The sequence below is a fragment of the Jatropha curcas genome, chromosome 9, assembly GCF_041381405.1.
Source record: "Jatropha curcas cultivar XTBG-Jc1 chromosome 9, XTBG_Jcur_1.0, whole genome shotgun sequence".
NCBI classification, from domain to species: domain Eukaryota; kingdom Viridiplantae; phylum Streptophyta; class Magnoliopsida; order Malpighiales; family Euphorbiaceae; genus Jatropha; species Jatropha curcas.
The window spans coordinates 6,521,056-6,545,110 of record NC_143159.1 but is presented as its reverse complement, the minus strand read 5'-3'; the positions used below and the strand labels follow the sequence as shown (position 1 = coordinate 6,545,110).

General features: G+C 30.3%; 3 protein-coding genes and 1 non-coding gene across 10 annotated transcripts; 3 read left to right on the top strand and 1 right to left on the bottom strand.

The window, feature by feature from the left end:
- Positions 1–182: 182 nt before the first annotated feature.
- On the top strand, positions 183–3,141 carry LOC105638942 (TRAM, LAG1 and CLN8 (TLC) lipid-sensing domain containing protein). Its single transcript, XM_012222857.4, has 3 exons — positions 183–615; positions 1,367–1,644; positions 2,591–3,141. The coding sequence occupies exons 1-3, from the start codon at positions 357–359 to the stop codon at positions 2,903–2,905; spliced, it is 852 nt and encodes a 283-aa protein (XP_012078247.1). The 5' UTR covers positions 183–356; the 3' UTR covers positions 2,906–3,141.
- Positions 3,142–3,808: 667 nt separating this feature from the next.
- On the top strand, positions 3,809–3,893 carry TRNAM-CAU (transfer RNA methionine (anticodon CAU)). Its single transcript is given in 2 exon segments — positions 3,809–3,846; positions 3,858–3,893. It is a non-coding gene; the product is annotated as a tRNA-Met (tRNA).
- Positions 3,894–4,068: 175 nt separating this feature from the next.
- Positions 4,069–8,884, bottom strand: LOC105638941 (filament-like protein (DUF869)). 7 transcript variants are annotated; one of them, XM_012222852.4, is made up of 5 exons: positions 8,673–8,884; positions 7,591–7,746; positions 6,338–6,533; positions 4,788–6,127; positions 4,069–4,697 (listed from the first exon to the last, which is right to left on the bottom strand). In XM_012222852.4, exons 2-5 carry the CDS (start codon positions 7,699–7,701, stop codon positions 4,296–4,298), a joined length of 2,049 nt encoding a protein of 682 aa, XP_012078242.1. In that variant the 5' UTR covers positions 7,702–7,746; positions 8,673–8,884; the 3' UTR covers positions 4,069–4,295. The 7 variants fall into 7 exon arrangements, with proteins under 7 accessions (XP_012078242.1, XP_012078246.1, XP_012078243.1 ...); XM_012222856.4 differs by having other exon boundaries at positions 6,338–6,530; positions 8,673–8,875; XM_012222853.2 differs by lacking the exon at positions 8,673–8,884 and adding an exon at positions 8,400–8,666.
- Positions 8,885–18,009: 9,125 nt separating this feature from the next.
- NPQ4 (Chlorophyll A-B binding family protein) lies at positions 18,010–19,920 on the top strand. Its single transcript, XM_012222850.3, has 4 exons — positions 18,010–18,330; positions 18,441–18,554; positions 19,207–19,450; positions 19,592–19,920. Exons 1-4 carry the CDS (start codon positions 18,109–18,111, stop codon positions 19,834–19,836), a joined length of 825 nt encoding a protein of 274 aa, XP_012078240.1. The 5' UTR covers positions 18,010–18,108; the 3' UTR covers positions 19,837–19,920.
- The last annotated feature ends 4,135 nt before the right edge of the window (positions 19,921–24,055 follow it).

Genomic DNA, 24,055 nt, shown 5'->3' with positions numbered 1-24,055 from the left:
ATGGTTTAATTTGGTATTGAATCGATTTATGTAGTTCTCAATCTGCTTTGGTTACTGTGAAAAACTTATTTGGTCCCGTTTACGTGGCGGACCATCTCATTGAAAAAAAATAAAAATAAATTAAAAACATATTGAGTTATTCGGAGCCACCTATTCGGGTTGAACGACGGGTGGGTGGGGGGTTCAGATTGCGGGTGACAGAAGCAATCTTGAATTCTCCAAATCCATTCGCAACTACCAGGGACTACGAACACAAAACAAGCAGTCAAGCCACAGCCATGTAATACTTCCAGAAAGTTCTCTCTCTAGCCCTCTTTCTCTGTTCCGGGAGTATAGGGCAGATAGAGACAATTCAAATGGCAAGAACAAGAACCAGTCACAATCGAAACGACAACAATAGGGCTGGCGTTTTCTTTTTAGCCACTCTAATTCTGTGGTTTGTCTCAGTTGTATTTGAGATATTATTCAATAAGCGATCAGAGCTTCTTTGGATAATCGCTGGAACTTGCTTCTTCCAAATAGCCAACTGGGTCATTAGATTTCTCGTCTCTCGTGATCCTCTCTTTGTTAATACCTCTGTTTCTCTGCTCCACTCCAGCATCACCTCCGCTTCAGGTTCTTATTTGTCTGTTTTCTTCTGGGTTGGATTGGGGTGGGATTTTTATGCTTGTGTTCTTATCGTTTTTGCTTTGATTGTTTCTTTTATGGGTTTGTTGGTAACTTTAATTATTTTTAACTGACTTCAATATAGGCCATAAATAGTTAAGGTTGACAGTGTTTTTGCTGTTTTTATCTTATTAGGAGCTTGATCTTTCAGTGAGAACTTTTGTATAGACAATTGTCTTTGAAGTATTTGAGATTTGTGGTGTTAGCTGGAAAATTAATCGCCATATAATACTACCTTGGCACTTCAATGGTGAGGTTGCCGGCTATTTTAAGGGATGATGAGATTGTTTGACTACCAGCTGTTATCCAGAGAGTTCTTCCATTTATATATTTCAATAACGTGATATTCAATCCTGCGCAATTGAGTTTTACATATAAGAGGATTTTCTTGATCTGAAGTGAAAGAATAAATAATATGGAAGTCATCGGTATTGGAAAACTCATGCTTGAAATCAATATGGAATGAATTCTTGAGTTGGCGCTTAACACATTGATCTCTTTTTACTTACTGATAGTCAACACTGAAAATGTTGTGTTCGTGAAAATAGTTTTATAATTGTTTATGTTGGTAAAACGCCAATGAATTTTCAAATATTCAAGTATTTTGATGACATTACTTCTGTTGCAATATATTTTTTCTACATATCTTTTACTCAGATTATCGTTATTAATTTGTTATTTATGTCTGTTTCATCTGCAGTGATCTTTATTTTAGCCCATCAGTGCTTAAAGCATGGTTTAAATGGGATGTTTGAGCATTCACAACTGGTTGGAGGTACTTGGCAATGGGCATATCCCACTTTGTGTTTCTCATGTGGATATTTTGCATATGATCAGTTGGACATGCTGCTTTACCGACTGTACAGTGGCTTGATCCCTTCCATCCTAATGCACCATCTGATACTTCTCATTTGCTTTACCCTCGCTTTGTATCGGAATGTCACAATCAATTACCTAATTCTCACTCTTATTTGCGAGGTATGTTTCCTCAACAATCAACTCCATCTAAATTCTGTTGATTTTTCCTTTACTGGTTTAACGTTTCACTTAAAGTTCAAAAAATGGCTTGAGTAGTGGCTAGTGGCTAGAATAGTTAATGCTTAGGGTTGCATCTGTATTTTGGGTAAGATTCATTATTCACGGTTCATAACTTCATACAATGGACAAAGCATATCATTTCAACAACTACAAGTTTAAATTGTGTGATAAATTGTATCATACCACCAATATTACATATATCATAGCATGTCCATCATCAAGTTAAGCAAGAATCAAGCATTGATGGGTGTGTTTCATTTGCATATCAAATAATTTTTATTCGACACTTGTGGGATTTCAATTCCTATGTTTGGATCTTAAGAAAATTTCTTTGGCAAAAGGGTGTGGATCCTCACTTAACTTATAATTTTACAATTAATGAAAGTTTGACTAGGTTTTAGGCCTCCTTTTCAGAACTTGAATTTAAAAGCTTAATTTCGAAAGTCAATCAACTTTGGCTTAGTGAGAATCACTTAAACTCTTTATCCATAATGGTTCTTCCAATTCAGAGGAAACAAAAGTATTCAAGTTTAGGACTTCTGCTTCCACAGGACTTTTGTCTGGTTGTTTATGTGATTGAGAAACTCTGAGCTTTTTTGTTGTTCTTCTATTATAATATGAAAGTGGATAAATTCCGGAAGAGCACTTCCAATTTTTCGAACAACATTTTTCAAGGGGAGGACTATCTGAATGTAATGTAGGGAATGGTCATTGTTCTACATATTCCTTCTTATCTTTCTTGGACGGATCTAGCTGTTAGACTCTTGAGACACTCAAATGCAGATGTGATCAAAGATTAAAAGACTTGTAAAATTTTAAAATATTAGTAAACACATATACTGTGCAGTTTTGTATTTCTGAATTTTTAAGTTATTTTCATATACAGCTGCATTCAATCTTCTTACATGTAAGGAAAGTGCGACGGATGGCTGGTGTACGGGACAGTGAGAGCAAAGCTGTAAAGTTGGAGTGGATTCTTAATTGGCTTACTTTCATTTTCGCAAGATCTGTTTCTCACGTTCTTATCACCATCAAGCTACTAACCGATGCACCCAAGTTTGGGAAGGGGGTGGAGTTGCCGCTTGCTCTGTTTGGAATGGCTGGAATGAATTTGCTCAATGCTTGTCTTGGCATTGATCTATATGATGCATTCAGAAGGGAGAGAAAACCTCTCAAAAGTACTGACAATCATCGCGAATAGCTGAAAAATGGAGATGCAAAAGGGATGTATTTATCTTAGTTTCCTTAATTTTTTTTTTTTTTTTTTCATTTTTAGTTATTTGTTGAGATGAGTTGTACTCAGCCCAATGTAATTTCATAGTGTGATGTAAGGAATCAGCTTTGTAAATTATGTGCTTGGGAACATAGTTGCTTTCCCACAACCTGTTACAAGTGAAAATTTTGTCAGAGTTCAATTCAGCACACATGTTTTGCTTACTAGGTGGCCTCTGCACACTTGGTAGTTTCATTGGCTTCAATTTCATTATCGGTTTTGTTTTGTTTTGTTTTGTTTATCCATCTCTAAACTGCTCTTTTATGTTAATATTTTGCAGATACTACAGAGTGTTTTCTTTTTTTTTTTTTTGTTTTTTACCTACTCACCCCTACATTCTTAAACGTTAAGCTAATAGCTCAATAATTGAATATCAATTTATAGTTCAAATTTTATTCTTGGATTGACTTAAAAATTGTTTTCAATTTTTTTTTTTTTTTTAATTACTATCGGAAATCATGATCTAGAAAAAAAAAATTTATATTCAATTTTTTTAATCAATTAATTTCACTGGAATTGAACTTCACATGAGCAGCTATTTAATTTGCCATAACCTCATTGCGATAGAAATTAAGACCTTCTTTCTCGAGTTAAGCAGCTCTAGGATTTCTTATTAAGCCACAAAGGTTGGAGTTACGTCTTCTGAATTTGATTTTCTTTGGCTTGCCCTCTCTGCATAAAGACATAAATTTTTAATTTTTAATTAGTGTTGGAGTTTTCATTTTTTCCTTTTTTTTTTTTTTTTTTATTTACTGACACAAATTAATGGGCTGGTGTAACTTCGCCATTTACATTAGTATTAATAAATTTGTCTTACAAAACTTTCAACATGGGGTGGTGGCGCAGTTGGCTAGCGCGTAGGTCTCATAGCACTCGAGTTATCCTGAGGTCGAGAGTTCGAGCCTCTCTCACCCCAAAGCTTCTTTTGGCATTCTCATTTTTTTACATCTGGTAACCGGAAAACTTGGCCCAGCCAATGACCCATTTATGACTGCAACTCCATTCCTGGAAGTAGAATTCCCAATTGGCCTTTTATACTACTCCTTTAATAAGTAAATAAACATTTTGATGAATGTAGGGAACCCAAACAGTTAATCCTGAAAACAACAGAAGCATTTTCAATGCTGTATATGAATACATGACCAAAACATTTGAAATTTGCTCGAATGTGGAATTCCTAAACATCATTATGTATAATTAAATCAAGTAGAACAAGTACTACTGATGATTAAATAGCACTTAATCAACTGCTTAACAAGTTTCCTGCTTTTACAATCAAGAAACCATATATAGTTTGTTTTTCCTCTTTTCCTACTTGCTAAATTTCTAGCTGTATTCCATTCTTGTTTCGAGAGAAAAATTTTGCGAAGCCATTTCGGTTCTTCTCAGAATTAATGTGAATCGATGAGACTGATGAAGCTGATGATGATGATGAGGGGGTCGAGTGCCCTTCATTTTTATTCACTGAAGGACCAGAATTCTCACTGGCTATTCTTGAAGAGCTGGAATCCCTTTTAGGTGATAATGTGTCACTAGAATGCAACTTCCATGGTTCTTCAGTAGCTTTAGGCATCAATGCTCCTCCTGCAGTGAATTCTGGCAGGCTTGCCGTGTCAATCAAGAAGTCCTCTAAGGTTGCTAGAGATTTCAGTTGCTTCCCTAGAGATGCTATTGTTTTCTGGCATTCAGCAAGTTTCCCAGCAGCTACAGCTAAGTCCTCCTGCCAAACAAGCTCCAATATCAATGCATGATCAAGGATAATGGGAACATGAATATATTATGCAGACAATGCAAGTAATTAATTATCAACCTGTTTTATCTTCAGTTCACCATTTGAGCTAGCAGATTTCTGGAGTTCGACTTCCTTGTTCTTTTCAGAGAGCTCTTCTTCTAGTGTCCGACACTTGACAGCAAGTTCTGCTGATAGAACCTTCTCTTTTTCCAACTCTGCTTCTAATGAATCAACCTTTGAAGCCATGGTCCGGGCCTCCACTTCCATGCTAACAAGTTGAGATTCAATTTGTTGCTTTGATTCATTAGCGATAGATAATTCCTGGTGCAGCTGCTTCATCTTTAGTTCAGCCTCCCCCAGTTGAATTTGAAATTCTTCATTCTTTTCCCGACTTATGGTGAGGGACATCTCCAATTCAGTTCTTTCTACTAGTATTTTCTCTAACTTTTCTTCCAATTCAACTTTTTCCCCTTCCATCTTCTGTAGCTGTTTTTCCAACTCAGCTGTCCGATGAATCATTATTTCAAGCTCAGCTCGTAATGAGCTTTCTACATCAGTAGATTGTGTGGCAACAGGTTCTGGTTCAGATTGATGAGTTCCACTTTCATTCTCAGGCAAAGAAGCAAGTCGTTCCATTTCAAGAAAATCATCCATGAGATCAATTTCAATTGATGAGGCTGGAAGATTTCGATTAACAGCTTTTTCATTCTTGAATTGATCAAGCTCAGCAATCAATGCAGATGCCCATGAGTCTGAGCAACTTGGCTCACATTTGGATGGTTCCAAGCAACTTATTTTGTGAGCATCCAGCTCCACTGCATTAAGCCTCTCCCCACTGTCTGATTGACTATCAGTGAGGGATTCAACATACATTGAGGAGGCAATAGAAGTTTTATGATCATTAAGTGATGATGATTTGCAAGCCACGGCTTTTAGCCTCCGACACTCAGCCTCGAGTTTTGCTACCTTCTTTATGCTATCCAAATGTTGCTTGCTTGCTGTTTCAGCTGCTTGAGTACTCAAGTCCCTTTCAATTATTCTGAGTTCCAACTCCTCAGATAAAGACAGGATTTCAAGCTTCAGGGATGCATTATCTTTCTCCAAATATTCAAGCTTATGCCATAGATCCGGAACAATTTGAGGCGGAGATTCTGACTTAGTAGCTTCTGCTTTTGTCTTCAGTTCAAGAAGCTGATTTTCAAGTTCAGATTTAACGGATTCCCATTCAATTGTCTTCTTTGTCACAGCCTCGTAGACCTTTTCCTCATGCTCTTCTCTTGCTTGTCTTAGCTGCCTTACACATTCCTTTAGTGCCCCATCAAGATGACTCACCCGATCTTCCAGAGCACAGTTCTGCTGAATAGCAGCTTCAAGTTGTTTCTTCAAAGCTGCTACTTCATTTTCAGCCTTTTCCCATCCTAAAATTTATCAAGGAAACATATAGCTTAAACAAAGGAAAAAAAATTTATGCACCGTAAAATCATATAGAATTCACTGTAGATAAAATTCCTAAATATAGAAAGCATTGTGACAATTCATTTGTAATCAACCCCTTTGGCAAGAATGTGTACACAGCATGGTCGTGTAGGTACATCTTAATTGTTTCTAATTAGCATCTGAGTTGATACCTGCAACAGCCTCTTCAGCAACTTTGGAATGCTGCTTTACCAAGTCATCTTTGGCACTAACATTCACAAGGGCAGCTGATAACTTCTCTGTTAGAATCCTAACACTATCATTGACATCTTCATCCCTCACTACAGTTTTTGATGTAACCTCTGGAGATTGAGTTTCATTATTAGGAGATGCCTTCAAGTTGTCCTGCTTCAATGATCAGAAAAAGGGTGAAACGAGCAGGAACAGAGCAAGGATTAGCAATTAACAAGGGGGGAAAATGCAATCTCAAGCAGAAGCCAGCAAAACCACAATTGTTCTCAGTGGAGAATGTCACTTAATTTGATTAGACACAACATGTGACACAGTAAGATTCTACCGAACAAAATATACACAATCAAATAACTGAACAAAGATTCCATTGAAAATTTGATATCACAAATAATATGTAAGTCTGCTGTTGAAATAAAAATTTATGTCTGTTCCTTTTAGAAATGCACCTTTGAAAGATAGTCTAGGATGCTCTGCCTTAACAACTTGGAACATGCAACTGCTCCTTTTAATCTAGTTGCCTGTTTATCTGATATGAAAATTTGACATCCATTCAATGAAGAAATGCCATTATATGCTTTTTAATAAAGACTACAGCTAGAAGGATTTGTAGTTTCCAACATTATTAGCAAGAAATCCAAGTCTATCCCAAACGATAATGATTTTTGGTTTATATTTTGTGATGCTTATTCCATGTATTTGATTATAGTACATCAAATTTAGTTTTTAATCCAAGCTTAGCTTTACAATAGCTCAGTAACTCAGTTCATTATACCACTTCACTGCTTAGATTACTTTTCACAGCAATTTCCAAGCAGCAAGCACAAACTACGCCTATTTAGTTGGAAGTGTTCAGATCAAATTACAATTTAATAGCCACATTTCAAACACGCTTATGATGCCTAAAGCAAGCTCAAAATAAGACACTATGGTTAAACGTTATAAGTCATCACATGCCAAAAAGAATTAGACTAGAGACTTTCAAATGTTTATTCATAATCCATCGATTCCATTCGAAGAGCATGATTTCAAGAAAGAAGAGTTGAATAATCAACACTTTCATATGGTTAAGAAGCAACATTTTGATGTCAAATTCATCTCTGTCCAAATTTATTCAAGAGAAGCTTATATAAGACTCAAAGGAGAAAAAAAAATAGCTAAAAACCAATCTCAGATTCATACTCATGGGTTTGGGTTCTAGGTCATAGCCACCTACCTGTTCATCAGAGAATCTCTCAGATTGTGAAGATATTGATCCTGAACTTTCAGTTTCGCCCGGGCTTCTCTCCGATGACTTCCTCTTCCACAACCATTTCCTTTTTTCCATCACAATATCTGGGATTCCAGCTCTATCTAATCAAAGAACATTTATCTGCACATAATTGAGCTCATTAAAATGAAATAATCACTAAAACACAGATAGTAAAAGAGCAAAAAAGGATACCCAGAACAAAGTTCTACTGCATATTGTTGATGCAGCAGGCAAGAGCCCCTTATACCCAGAAATACTTGTCCTCTCTCAACAAACTCAAAAATTAAACAAAAAGATGACTTGTCTTCTCATTTTATCAGCTTTGCTTCAAATTCACCCAATAGCCATCCAACCCAACAGCAACAACAACAACAACAACAAAAGATTCCACTTTCAAACCCAAATAACCAAAGACTTAGAGAAAATTACCAGCACCCATCAGGCAAAGTGAAATTGTTTTGAAGCAACATTGAACAGTGAAATCATTGGAAACCCATGCGTTTAATCAGAAAACGGGGAGACCCAACTATTAAGGACCACTCAAATCTCTCCTCAGCAAAAAAAAAATCCTCGAAGTAGAAAAGCACAAACCAGTATCAATGAAACAGTGACTATTCACAAAAATATGGGACGCAAGAACTAGAAAACCTAGAATATCCAATTCAAAAAATCCCTACGATGAGCGACCCATCAAAGATTTAAGTCCAAAAATCCTGTAAAACTATTTCAAATAGATAATACAATTTATAAGAATAAAAACCCAGATCAAATACCTTTGACTGAACATCAAAAACAGACCAAGAGATCGATTGAAACTCAGTTTAGGTCATAAATGTGAAAGGAAAGAAAGATTAAGAATTGCAGAAACACAATAAATAAAAAAGTAATGCTCTGCAAGAATCTGCGGGATGTCAGTGAGAAATATAAACATCCAGATATACCAACAGCATCTAGTAACATAACAGATATTGTGGGTTTCTATTTCTTTTCTTTCTTTTTAAAAAAAGGAAAACTGGGGTTTCTATTTCTTGTTTTGTAGTTCTCACCTTCCGGTCATTTCCTTTTCTTTTTTCGAGAATTAAAAAAGGAGAAGAGCATGTGATTGTGAATGTGAAGCTGTGAACTGAAAGAGCCATGATGAGTGAACGAGACCTCAAAAAAAGGAAAAAAAAAAATCAGTTTTTTTGGGTAAAAAAATAAAAATAAAAAAGCAAATTTTACTTTTTTTTATTTGATTTCGCTTTCACTCATTCAATTTGTTTTATTATTGATTTTTGAAATTGGATTTCTCCTATTCCCGCCCATGAGTGAAGATTGAAGATTGCTGTAGTAGCAAAGAGTAATGGAAGTTTAATTCCAATATTAATATATTTAATTACAATTTTGAAATTTTAAATGTTGCAGAGACGCTCTTGTCTTTGAATTTTGAGTCCTTTTTTCTTTAACTGTTTCTGTCTCAGCTTTTCTAAATTTTTAAATAATACTAACTGTTTGTTGTTTGTCTGTGCCAAGGTGGAGGAATCCTATAATCAAGTGCGCATTTCCTGTCACAATCTCTATCTCCCTTAGAGATGTAGATATTAGGATTTTTGAGATCTCTGCTTATTTAGATCCGACGATTGGGAGTGCACCAGATTCTGCAGACGACTTGAATAATTGCTGCTACTCTGCTGGTGCAAAGCCTGTTTAGTGTTTGAAGCCGAAAATTATATACTTGTGGTATTTAAAATTTTAATAAATAATAAAAATTTATTTTTTTAAAAAATATATTTAATTTACTTTAATTTAAACAAATAAAATGATTTTTTTCATAATTTATTATAATTTAAATAAATAACATAATTTTATTAATTATTTGAGAATATAACAAATAACAAAGACGAACAATTATCCAACCGTAAGCTGGATCAATCGTTGAGAAGTACACTCTTGAAATGGATAAAAACTGATAAAAGGAGAATCGCACCGTACTTAAAAAAAAATTATTTTGTGTAAGAGTGATTCGAGATTTCAAAGAATTCAAATTAACTTATTTAATAAATTTAATGAATTAAATTATAACTTTTTTATTTATATTATATAATAATGAGTTAATTTAAAATTTAAAATGAAACTTACACGTCATTTGATAATCTATATTATGATTTGTAAGCAAAATTAATACTATCAAATAAATAAACTTATTCATGAATTTATTAAAAAAATTAAATTAAATTAACCCAATCAGCTAAAAGAAATTACTTTTGAATGAATCAAACTACAATATACACCTTATGATGAAAATCACATCGAGAATAATTTAACAAGATGTCTATTAATATTTAAATAGCATAAAAAATTTTAAATTATATATTTTTTATTTAGTGAAAATCTTAATGGGTTGAAATGATATGTTGAGTTGTAATGGGAAATAGTATTTTTTTTAGTAAAAAATATATTTAAATCCAAATTTATCGTTAAGTCATATATGTATTTACTACAAAGTTATAATTTACGCGAGCAAATCGAAGATGTCTTACTGTACCGATTAAAAGACACCTTGATTGACATACTTTTTTATATTTAAATTGAATTTTAGTGTAATGATTATTATATACAAATACTTTATAATTCTAAACAAACCTCGAAGTTTTATATAATAATAAATATAATTAAAATTTTATAAATATAAATATTTATCAATGTAAAGTTTATAATTTTCAATATAATATTTATTTCAAATTATGACAATAATTCGATTAGGTAAGATAGAAGAAAAGAAGCACATGCAAACTCAACTTATGTATATTATTATTTACTATATACAAAGTCTAAATTTAATTTTGATAGGTTGAAAATTAAATTAATATCTTATGGTGATAATGAATAATTGGTTGGGCTGCTAATTAAAATAAATAAAATAATTACATTTTTTTATGTGTATGATAAAAAAAAAAAAAGTGTAATAAGTGGTGTTATTTTCAAGTAAAATTGGATATTGAGAGGAATGATAATTCCTTTTCCAGTTGGGTGCCGGTTGCTAATCGCAGGTCGTAGAGGCTTAAAAGTCCAACCTAAAAGCCATTCACGTCACGTGGAGGAGACACTCCAAAAGGCGGTAAGGCCCTTAGGAATATAATGCATGTTATCATGTACATGGGCCAATCTATTTTTTTGGAATAGGGACCCACCTCTACTGCCTAGTCTTTTCCCAATTCCAATATTATCCCTTGCATGGAGTTTTAATTTATTAGGTTCCAATTTTTTATTTCCGAAGAAAGGGTAAATTCATGCATTAAAAAGGAGTATATAAAATTAAAATTTAAATTAAGTTTAAATTATAAAATTCAAAAAAATATTAAAAAAGTAAAATACACGAAAATGTATGGATGGAGCTTGCCAGCTGAAGAGATATGCTTGTTTAAGTAATCTGCTGAAATAGAAAATTTAATGTTATTGTTCATTCGTTGTACAAGCTACGCTTCGTACAGATATGATAATTTCTAAATTTGAAATGTAATTTCAAACTATTCAGACACATATAAATTTATGTTATTGGATATTATTATCTTTTGTAATTTGAGAGCAATTTACTTTTCAAAAAATTGATTTATATATTAAAAACATTCAAATTATACTTCTTGAAAAATAATTTCCTTAAAAATGTTTGTTTCCAAAAAATATGCTTTATAAAAAAATAGACTATTTTGAACCAAATAAGGTCTATTAAAAGATTAAATCAACCTACTTATATATCAATAATTTAGTAATCAACCTATTTATAATAATTATTTCAATTTAGATTAATTTCTATAAATAAATAATAATTGAGTGAAAACTTAATTATTTATATAAATATTTTAAAAACTATTTTAATGTGTAATGAACAAATATTTAATCTATTTCATTAAAAATTCGGTAATTCCAATTATTTTGATTTGATTTTTTTTTTTTAACTATTTCTAAACTTTCAATTAAACTTTGTTATGAAATCCAATTTTGTTAGCGAGTTTTTCTTGTCAAAAAAATTGCATTATTTTGGTTTTATGAAATTTTGACAAATTGATTTAACCCGCGATTTGCTCGCTCTGGTCTAGCTTTTCATGCGTTAGCCTATTCTTGGCTTAGCTGTAAATTTACATACACCCATACACCGATCGAGGACAAGGTACTACCTCCAAAGAAAAGGATATCAACTTTTTTTGATTGAGGTTTGAAAATTAAGAATAAAACAACAGATATGTTGAAAACGGTTTGTTGTGATATTCAAAACTAAAAAAATAATAATAATAATAATTTTTGTAATATATATATATTCAACATCTATTTTTGAAAAAAAAAATTTACATTATTGCTGTAAACGAAGCAGATTATTATATCAATATAATTTTGATTACATTATTAAAAATTATGTTACAATTATGAATTGATTAAAGAACAGTCTGATCCGCAAAAGATAAAAATTGTAAATTGTAAAAATGAGAAAAGAAAAAAAAAAGAAGAAAGTTTGGCATTATTCGACTATGCATTTTCAATATCTAAAAACTAGTTTTTTGTAAACAGAACTTGGAAAAAAAAAGGATCTATTGAATGAAAAATGATAAGGTATTTATGAATCAATGAATCTCTAGTGGAAAATCAAAGTGGGGACACTTCATCACCTCAACAATAATGTCAATACTATGCTTCTCAAGAAAAAAATAATAATAAATAAATAAAATTTTGGATTTTATTTATTCTTGAATATCGGGGTAGTGTTGGTCCATTGAATGTTAGGGGTAGAGTGATACAGAAGTGGACACAGATATAGATGAGTCTTCTTATACATTTAATGTAAACAGTTGAATATTAAATAATACTATTTCAAATCATTTAATCATTAGAGAATTTATATGTATATGAACACACATGCATTAAATAAAATATCCTTTCACATGTGTCATTTACTTTCTGATTTTAATTTAATTCAGTTTTACTGCTCAATCTGTTCCTCAATTTTTTTTATTAAGAAAATTAATTAATAATAATTTAAATTTTATAAAAATAGATAATAAAATTTCCATAATACCCTTTGGAGTCTTAATTATTATCATTCAATTTTTCATAACGTGGTTTTGTCTTCCGATCAATATCTAATTTGTTAAATTTAATGGGAAAAGGTAACATTTTGTTTAGAATGGTGTTATAATTATGATGGACAATACGTTTAACAAGGGTATATTTAAAAAAAAAAATTAAATGCTGTGTTGAAATAATAAAAAGACATATATATTGGAATTTAAGAAAAATAAAAAAATGACAAATATTCAGGAAAACAGAGAGAATACAACTTAAAATTTCTAGCTTTAAATTATATTATTAATTTAATTCTATTGAAATTGGAGGGAAGAAATGATAGAAAAAATTAATTATTTTGAAGGAAAAATAAAATGACCAAATACATAATCACCCCTAAACTTTATTATTTTAATCTTGTGGCACCATTAACTTTTATTTTGACGCATTAAATACTTCAACTTATAAAACTACACCTATTAAATACTTCAATTTTCAAAATTAATTTATTAAACTGTTCAACTTGTAAGATCAAATAAGTCAAACACTCATTAAAAAGTTAAATATATCATTGTCTCAAAAGTCATACTAACTATATAATAAATCAATATTTTATAGATAAAAACCAAAAATTCTAAAAATTATCTATAATTAGTGCCGAAAGGTGTGTAATATTAACTATAAATCATTAGTAAAGTTTAGGCTGCAAGCGGTTAAATGCATGTAGCCAAAATAAAATAGAATTGAGCACATTTTACAACAACCGATGAACTTAGAATACTTTGTCTTATAAATAATAATATTATTTCAAACTAAGGTGCATGTTAGAAATATGTCATTTAATGGCAAGATAATAATGAAGAAGAGAAGAAATGCCCCAACTCATATTTGGGCTGTTAAAAAAAAAAAAAAAACCTCAGAGTTGGGAGCTCTGGACTAGTCATATGACTTGGGCATGTTATGCATGATACCCAATTGCATTTAATGACTAAATATTGTACAATGATGCATTTGCTATGTGATTGTGATTGGAGTGAGAGTGGACTGGCGAAATGAAACGTGCAAGCAATATGGAGCTTAGGTAGGAAACTTATCAATTTGAAGTGAAAATAATTAATAAATTATATGTGTCCAACAAATAATGGCCATTTGATTTGATAATTGAAATTGAATATCAAGTTAACAAATTATGATGAGTGGATTTGTATTTCATGGTTGCTTACTTATTTTAAAACACCAATTATATGAATTAATAATTCATCAAAGTTTATGTAATTAGACAATAATATATTAGAAACATACGCTCTCTTTGTTTCGAAATATAAATTATTAAAAATTTTTATATGAAAATTAAAAAAATAATTAATTCTCTTAAATTATAATAAAAATAAAAAATAATTTGACTAATTATATTTTATTTTAAAACCAAGAGTAACTTGTGAATACAGTTATTGTGTATAATATAAATAAGAATAACACTGAAAAATCGATTCTAATATTATTGCTTTGGATGATCAGAATTGTTTTTTCAAATCATCTACAAATAATAGCAATGGAATCGATAAAATCAAAGAAAAAAAAAAACGCAAACAATTTCAATCGATTTGTTTTATCAAATCATCAAAATTCAAGAAATCAATATTAACCTCAATAATGGATACGATGAACGCCTTTTCGGTTCTTCTACTTGGTTTTCTCAAATTACTTTCGGGATTCGTTTAGGGCAATGTTTCGATTAGTTTAGGATAAATGCGATAGGGTTTCGTTCTTTGTAATTGGGATGAGAGGCTGTTTTCGATTTCACATCTGTTGCCCGAAGTGTCTCACTAAGGGCAATTTTGTCATAAGGTTTTGACCAATCAAAACTCTTGTATATGTCAAAATCAATGTAGCATGTCAATTGCCATCCTACACGACTCTTTTCTGAATATTTTTTGCGGTTGTTGGTAAAGCCACGTGTGATGAATACATATAATTCAAAATATTTTAAGAGCTTAGACGACCGATTACAAATATTTTTCATTGAAATATTAAAATTGAAAATTCTAAGAAATTCAGACATTAAATTTATAACTAAATCTTAAATAAATCACCTAAAAGTATTAGGGCACTCCGATCATTTTTAAATATGCCACTAAGAGTTGTATTAGGTACAAATTGTGGCAAAATCATTTATCGTACAGTTGTATTGTATGAATTAAAATCTTTGAGAAAAAATATGTCACTATATTGAATAAAATGAAAACTTAATTTAATTTTAATATATAAAAATTTCAATAATATTAGTTCATTTAAAAAATCCAATTTTTATATATTTTTATGATAATTTTATGCACTTCTTAATTTCTTACTCATCAAATCGTAGATAAATATCATTTATTCATGTCTTATTTACTATTAAATTTCACTTTTTATATTTATTACAGCATTTATATAAAATTCAAAATGAATTTTTATCTTTCAAAATCATTTATGAGGAATGAGGACAAAATGGGAGAATTATGTAATATGCGCACTGCCCACTCCCCTTTTTCATTTAAAAAAAATAAAAATAAAAATAAAAACAGTAAATATTATGTAAATAATTTGCTAATGATAATTACGTAACAGGTATGTCACCACAACAAGTTTTTGGATTGGAAATAATTATTCCTGAGTGACCAGCTACTAACCGATTGTCACCATCACAAATCAAAATATGAATGGTAGCATAATGTTCCTTTTAATTATTTATCGCTAAAGAAAAAGACACCGTTAATTTTTATTTTAATTGATTCATTAAATAATTTAATTTATAAAATTAATTTCATCAAGAGTCGAAAAATATGAAAAAATTATTTTAAAAACTACATTAACCACATATAAAATTAATATTTTACATTTAAAAGTTAAAAATCTTAAAAATTAATGCTACTAGTATGAGAAGGTATAGAATTATTACGCCGTCATAAAGATTTTTTACCATTCGGAAGTTAAATTATATATTCCGGAAAAAAAAACCATCCTTTACATTTTTTGTAAATTTATTAGAAAAATATTAAATTTACATGTATTTCACAGCTAATATTTAAAAAAATTCTTTCAACAGTGGTGATAACCGTAAAGATTTAGTTGATTAGTGCAAACAAGCAATAATTAATCCGAAATTGCATTATTTTGTTACGTGTATTTTACAGGTGATTTCTTTTCTTTTGTTAAAAAGATATATATCTGTTTCAAACCACTTTGCAACTTTTTCTCTCTCTTGCCCTTTACGTCATGTCTTCTTGTTTCCCGAAAATGCTTGGAGTTAAATTTTGTGCTTTCGAGACAACAAATTTTATTTATTCTCAATAAAGGAAATTTTGGCCTTTTATATTTATATTTTATATACAATAAAAAATTTATATTAAATCAAAATAAAAATATCACTTAAAATCGCATTTTTTTATGCACATGAGTTTCATTCTTTAAGTTTTATTAATATAAATAAATTTCATAACAATTTATAAAATTTGTTTAGAATCATTTATAAATACAGTATTGAAGACCGTCGTCACTTTCTTTCTTTTAGATTTCAAAATTATATGAAAAATTTTCTACTGAAAGATATTAAAGAATTGAAAATCATTTTCACTGTAAGAATTATTTAAATTTTCATATGAAGTGAATAGATCACTAATTTTCTTTTAAGTAGGTTGATGATTTGTTAATCCTTTCCAAATTCCATTTTCTTAATTTTTTTTTTTTAGGTACGAGAAATAGTGATACACTTTAGCATTTTCTTTTCTTATGGGCCTACATAAAGGAAAAAATAATGTAGGAATTGAGAGATGGGCTTTGTCTGCATACATAAATCATAAATGTAATTCTTCGGTTAAAGTTTGAGAAGGGGCTTGTCAGTTATAGAGCTCAAAGCCCATAACAGTAATTGGGTTGGGCCAAAGCCCAAGAAGAGTATCTACTACATATAAATTCCATGTGCTAATTTGGCGGGAAAAATATCCCTATGGATATTGTACTGTAGTTTGATGAGGTGTCAAATCAATAGTGGTTGTTTTAGTTCTAGTGGATTCCTTGGACCCTATATTATTGGAAGCCACATGCCAGGTTGGCATAACATGTGACGTGGAATAAGTATGTTACTGTGTGGTGCGCATCTCCAACAGCTACTGTGTGGACTTTTCTTGTTTCGTTTTTAAATTTTATCTGAGCGAGTTATGATGGAGAATTCAGATGACATCTGTCGTTTATTTTGTCAAGACTCAAACCCTCATTGGTTGCTTCACCATCACATATTCCACTCCTTCCTTTCAGGTTTCAAATTTCATTATCTTCTCTTTTCACTTTGAGGGGCTATTGTGGAAATTTAGTATCATACTAATTTTATTTCAGAATTGGTGATTATTCTCACGATAAATATTTTTCATAAGTTTAACTCTAATTTTATAGAGTTGAATTTACTTTAGTAATTTGTAGTTTATCATAATTTATGCTAAAGTGTTTAAATTTATAAATTACAATTGATTAAAATTTAAATAATTAAATTTGAAAATTATATGAAAAAAAGGTAAATATGATCATAATTCAATTTTAAATCGAGGTCGAATCGAAGTTAAATCTATTAAAATCAATATCAAATTGCGGTCAATGGTTTCTAATTTTAAATCATAACTAAATTATGTATTTATAATTCAATTTTATTTTTTATTTTTAAAATTGAGACTGACAATTTTAGTTTGCAATCAGTATTCCAAGTTTAAAAGTGTGAAAGAAAAATATTTTCAAAGAAATTTTTCAATTTGTTTTTTATTTTATCATAAATTTTAAAATAAATTTTTAGATTGTTTATCAAATTGGTTTAATGTTTTTAATTTGTACATTATTATCGTTGTTTCTTCGGGCTATAAATTTCAAAAATAAAATTTTAAAAAGATTAATAATTTTGATTTTAAACTGAAACAGAATCAAAATTAATAATTTTATACTCATCTTAAAAACTGCTTAAAAGTGATTTGATTTTAATTTCATTTTCTTATAAATGGAATCGGTAATTTTAAAACTAAAATTCACGGTTTTGAAACTGTAATTATGTTTAAAAAAAAAAAAATACTAAGAATTATAATAACTTAAGGAAATTAATGGTACCTTTGAGTAAATAGTAAATAATATGTACAAAAATACCAATTATTTTCCAAAATCTATTATAGAGCCAAGAGCCAAAAACTTACTTGAGATCTAAAAATCACATATCAACAAACAAAAAAGGGATACAAAGAGACGTGGTCACTCTATTTGCCCGTCATTTAACCCTCACGCCATATCCACATCTTATGCACACATTTCACTCTCTCCTTAAAAATAAAATCTTTATATAATATATAAAAAGAAATAAAGAAAGGATGCTTTTATAATTAAATATACTTCTTCACCGTCAATAGCTCCTAAAGAAATTAAAGAGAAGCTGTAATGGCTCAAACCATGTTGTTCATCTCTGGTGTTTCTACTCGGCATGTTGTAGATTTGAAGAGAGACCCTTTACTTCAATTCCAAGTTGAAAGATTAAGGCCTAAGCCATTCTCTAATCTTGTGTTTAACCCAATTTCTATCAGTAAAACTTCTTTTTCTACTTCTAAACCATTTACTACACTTGCTCTCTTCAAGTCAAAAGCCAAGGCACCTCCTAAGAAGGTAAGCATATGCCATTTCTTTGTTTTTTGTTGGAGTAGGAGAGATGGAATTTGTGTATTTAATTTGGGTTTAAATGTTGTTAATCTTTTAATTTATTTAATTAATTATAGGTTGAAAAACCCAAGGAAAAGGTTGAAGATGGTATCTTTGGGACTTCTGGTGGAATTGGTTTCACTAAACAGAATGAGCTCTTTGTGGGACGCGTGGCTATGCTTGGCTTTGCTGTGAGTTCATCTGTCTTTCTTTTTTTTTTTTTTCCTTAATTTTTTTTTTTTATATTTCATAAGTAGCATTATTATTTTTATATAATTTAAGTAATATTATTTAAGTGAATTGGCTGTTTCATAAAAAAGAATTTATATTTGAAAATTATTTTTAAAAGATTTCATATTTTCGTTACTTGATTATAATATCAAAATTTTAAATATTAGAAAATACTAGTTATTTAAATAGTGGCTCACTTATTTATTAAAGCAATTCATTCCATGTTAAGTCTTGAATAATGGTATTTTCGGTTTATTATTAATGTTGTATTATGTGACTAGTCGATTTTTAATTTTCTTAAAAAAAAGAAATAATAAAAACAATAAATAAGTCTTATACATTTAACAACAGAAGTTTTCAGAATCAAATCAATTTGTAATATAACAAAATTAAAAATTATTGTTGATCCAATAATTAAATCTAGTTTGCATTAATATGTTTTTTTTAATTTGGCGTTGGAGGAAATTAGAGAAGTTTTCAATGGCAAGATTATACTAATTTTGTAAAATACTTTCATCTTGTTACAAAAATTCAGAGATTTACAATTAAAAAAAAAAAAAAGAGAAGATTAATTTTTATGGCAATTGCAGTTTACAAATAAATATTTTGCAGGCATCCTTGTTGGGTGAAGCAGTAACAGGAAAAGGAATTCTAGCTCAATTGAATCTAGAGACAGGAATTCCCATTTATGAAGCAGAGCCACTTCTTCTTTTCTTCATCCTCTTCACTCTTCTTGGAGCCATTGGAGCTTTGGGCGACCGTGGCAAATTCGTCGACGACCCACCCACCGGCATTGAAGGTGCAGTCATCCCTCCTGGCAAAAGTTTCAGGGCAGCTTTAGGTCTTAAAGAAGGAGGTATAACAATTCACTTTGCAATTTCCACAATAATTCTATACTTACAGACTCCAAAATACCAAATAAATTAGGTTTGCCATTAAAGTTTACCTTTTTTTTTTTTTTTTTTTTTTTTTTTTTTTTTTTTTTGGGAATTGCAAGGTCCGTTGTTTGGATTTACAAAGGCAAATGAGCTGTTTGTGGGGAGATTGGCGCAGCTAGGAATTGCATTTTCTTTAATCGGAGAGATTATAACAGGAAAAGGAGCTCTAGCGCAACTGAATATTGAGACTGGCATTCCCATCAATGAATTGGAACCCCTTGTGTTGTTCAATATTATCTTCTTCTTCATTGCTGCTTTGAATCCAGGTACTGGCAAATTTGTCACTGATGAGGAAGAAGACTAAATATATGAACTTGTTCTCCTTGTTTGACAAGAACCTGCCTTGTAATTTTATTCAAGAAAATACTTTGTGCTCTTCTTCCTCTTCCTCTTTCTGTTTCTTGCATCCTTGGGTATGTATAAGTAGGTATGCAAAATCAAGGAAATGGGTATGCATTCGATCCGAACCTGGTCAAGGAAATGGGTAAAGATTGAAAATTTTATTTCGAATATATATAGATAATTACATGAATATAATTAGCGATGGCGATGAATAAAACACAAGTCTAACTGAAAATCAATTTCACTAAATTCATATATAACTCTTATATAATACAGTAATTCTTATATATAACATTCTTTTAATTTATAATTCATACAATGACATGGAATACAGAGTTAATTTGTTGGGCTAAAAGCCCAGTGATGCCTCATCAAGTCATAGCAAATAGCTTTTGGTTCTTAATTTTACTTTATTTCTTTTGTTGATTTCCTAGTAAATAACTTTAGAAACATTTGATCTTATTGAAAAAAAGCAGAATAATAAACAAATATGTTATATTGGAATTTTTTTTTAAAGCATAAAATGTAATATTACTGTTTATATTATATTATAGAAAATATTTATATTAAATAAAATTATTTTATTTTAATTTAATGATAATTAATAAAAAAAACAAACTTTTGTTAATACAAAAAAGGAGATTTACAATCAATTGAACCAAACTTTAATTGCTCACATATTTAAAGATACTTATCTACACTGTATGTATATCCATCCCTTATACACCTATCCAATAATTTATTGTCATTTAAAAAAATATCATTCTTTATTACTATCTATATTATATATAAATGTAGAAATAAGAGAGAAATAATGAGATTACCTATAATAACTTTAATAAAAATTTAAAAATTCTGAAATATCCTTAGTCATTGGTTAATTGATAATAGATTGAATTGATTAAATAACTTGAGTTTTTAATAATTGATAAATTAGAGTTTTTTTTTATATTTTTTTATTAATTGATTAAAAAACATATATTATTATATTATTTTAATATTGTTATTTTAAAATATTTTTCTAATTAAATCTTCCATCATTGATTATTTACGATATTAATTGTTTCAAAAAAATTATTATTTAATTTTAAAATAAACTTCAAAATGCAAAAAAAAAAATATCTATAAAAAATATTGTTTCACACGATTTATACATATACCACTTTTAAAATTTTGATTTTTTTCATTTATATCTATTTATTTATATATAATTTTTTAATTTTTATATTTATAAAGTCAACATTTTATTTTTTTATTTTTCCGTAAATATTGATTGTCACCGTATCATACAATATTAAATCATTTTCAATTCTCGCAAAATAGATTGGATAATTTTCTTCTATAAATAGAAGAACTGCACATATTATAAGATTATGAGATATCTATATATCTACGTATCTCAATATAAATTAATCAAAGCAAAATACTCTAAAAAGAAAAAAAATCAAAAAATGGATATAATGTGGTCCTCAAAACTTTTAATTAATAGGAATTTGTAGATCCCAACACCATTAATCTAAATCGGTAACGAATCTGAAATCAAAACAATCTTTTTTTCACCGATTGAAATTTGTTTATGTGGAGGTTCATGTATATTTGAGTTCCTTTTTTATTATTTACTTCAGAGTTTTGTTTCTTTTATTTGATTTTCATGAACTCAAAGCATATCTAACAACATAGGATCATATTATTTAGTTTTTTTAAAGAAATCGATGCTAATTAAAGTCTAACTTTATCATTTTCAAAAAAATTGAAGTCTAATCTTATAATTAATAATAAATTTTTATTTTATCATCTATAATTGTTTTATTAAATATACTTGACTTTTAATGTCATCATGTCATATTAAAATTAGTTTAAGAAAAATATTATTCGCTTATAATTTGAATATTATTTAAATAGAGATAAATTTTAATTTAAAGTTATTATATATAAAATCATGTCTTAATATTATATAAATATCTAAAAAATATAAGAGAAAAATTATAACCATACTTAATCCTATATAAGAATAATTTAATGAGTATAAATAGCGAGTAATACCGAATAATAATAACGCGCAAACGCATGTTACAAAAAATACTAATTATACTAAAGTTAGCCACCAGTTTGGTTTGGACAAGAATCGACTCAGTAAAAGACTGAATTGAAATTGGCTCGATAGTTCTAGTTTCGAATTGGATTGATATTGCATATTCATGGGATTGATTCCAGTTCTTGCATATTTATTGTTGTGACATCCTACCGAGTCGAGTCAGTTCATAGAGTCGAGTTGAGTCAGACCGAACCAAACCCGGTTGGGGTAGAATGGGTTTATAAGTGGATTTACTTGCACTAGAATATTCAGTTGAGGTATTAAAAGGTAACATGTAGAAAATGTAGGTCTTATTTGGTAATTGCACCATACAATTAAAGAGATGGTTGGGAAGTATACGAGCCTTCCATTTGACCTTGCGTTCTTCATTTTCTTCACCTTCATCTTCAACGTTTTCTTCATCTTCATCTTCCTCTTTATCTCCTTCATCTTTCTCTTCATCTCTTTCCTTTCTCCATCCATTTTCATGGTAGTTAAGCATTAAGGCAACCTTTAGTTCTCCAAGTAAGTAGAATTTCTTGAAGCTTTATGCTATTCAACCTCTAATTGAGTTATATCGTAGATAAGTGATAAGAATTCTTATTATAGGTGAAGGAAGTTCAAAGGTAGTAGAAAAAGGAAACTAAAGAAGAGTTCAAGCTTTTTGGAGTAAAGGTTTGATATCTCTTTTCATTTACCATTTTTCTTGCATGAGAACTTGTGTAGTGTGTTGATAATGAGACCATATATTGCTTAGTGTTGAGTGAGAGGACTGGAAATGGTGAGAAAACAGGGGAATGTTGAAACAGGTTTTCTGGAAAAAGAACCAGTGACTTCATCTTGATTTTTACCCTAGTAAATGATGGAATTAGGAGGAGTCATAGAAGAGTTATTTGTTCCTCTATGTGTTAGCTTTACATGGGTTTTTGAATCACCCAAATCGGAGTTGTATATTGAGAGATATGACCAAAAGAGTGCAGCTCGCGCAGGCTGGAAGCACGTCGCGCGACCGCGTAGACTGGAAACACGTCGCGCGCTCGCGACTTGCACTTGCGCGCTCACGACTTTGGCCTGAAGCTCTCTGCCTCTCATTTTGCACATTACGCGCTCGCGACTTTCAAGTGCGCGCTCGCGACTTGTGCTCGATAACTCACTGACTCTCATTTTGCCCTTTACGCGCTCGCGACTTGCAAGTGCGCGCTCGCGACTTGCATTTCTGCAGCTCGCGCTCGCGACTTTGCAAGGCGCGCTCGCGACTTTGGTTTTCATGCATTTTTGGACTTCTTTTTCAATGCAATTGGATTCCTTTGCTCACCTTGTATGCCTCCAACCATTCTAAAACAAAAATATAACATTAGAACATGGATCAAACAACATGAAAGCATACAATGATGTGAAATTAAGTGAACATTATGATTTATGAAGTTATGAACATGAGTTATGAACTATTAACGTGATGTTATGTTATACTATTGCCATACCAACATTATGCTCCATTGAGGTTCGGTAGAAACCATGTAGATAAGACCATGTCGCGACATAGGATAGCAGATCTGCACCTCATACAGTTTGGTACTCCGGCTAAAGGCCGTTGAGTGGATATGATTATAAAGGCCATAGCAGCCAAGCATACAGTATTCATACAGTATTCATACAGTTTCATACAGTTTTTCTTATCACTTCGGTTTCGCTATAACCTTATGGAGCTATACAGATATCTTGACTTCACATTGCATGAATCATACAGTATATTAAACAAAAAGAAAGACCATCAAGGTAAAAGAATAGTATCATGATATGTATGCTTATATGTGCCATATGTGTTTACATGCTTATTTCTATACATGTATGTGTTTCATTGTTCTTTTTATGATGAGATATCCACTGAGCATTATTTGCTCAGCGAGTTACCTGTTTAACTCGCAGGTTTTGAGATTGGTCAGTAGAGAGTCAGCTTACAACTGCTGCAGTTCATCTGTAGAAGACTCAGTCTTCAGAGTAGCTAATCATTTTCTTGTATATCTTTGGTCTACCCTTTTTATGGCATGTACAGGGCACTCAGTTGGGCCCATTTCATTTTTGTAAACCGTACCAGCATGTTATTATA

Coding starts and splice junctions, on each gene's coding strand:
- LOC105638942 (XM_012222857.4), top strand. CDS start 357: ATGGCAAGAACAAGAACCAGTCACAATCGAAACGACAACAATAGGGCT. Junction 616..1,366: donor CAGCATCACCTCCGCTTCAG/GTTCTTATTTGT, acceptor TTTCATCTGCAG/TGATCTTTATTTTAGCCCAT. Junction 1,645..2,590: donor TTCTCACTCTTATTTGCGAG/GTATGTTTCCTC, acceptor TTTCATATACAG/CTGCATTCAATCTTCTTACA.
- LOC105638941 (XM_012222852.4), bottom strand. CDS start 7,701: ATGGAAAAAAGGAAATGGTTGTGGAAGAGGAAGTCATCGGAGAGAAGC. Junction 6,128..6,337: donor TGCTGAAGAGGCTGTTGCAG/GTATCAACTCAG, acceptor GATAAATTTTAG/GATGGGAAAAGGCTGAAAAT. Junction 4,698..4,787: donor GTGAACTGAAGATAAAACAG/GTTGATAATTAA, acceptor CTTGTTTGGCAG/GAGGACTTAGCTGTAGCTGC.
- NPQ4 (XM_012222850.3), top strand. CDS start 18,109: ATGGCTCAAACCATGTTGTTCATCTCTGGTGTTTCTACTCGGCATGTT. Junction 18,331..18,440: donor CCAAGGCACCTCCTAAGAAG/GTAAGCATATGC, acceptor AATTAATTATAG/GTTGAAAAACCCAAGGAAAA. Junction 18,555..19,206: donor TGGCTATGCTTGGCTTTGCT/GTGAGTTCATCT, acceptor AATATTTTGCAG/GCATCCTTGTTGGGTGAAGC.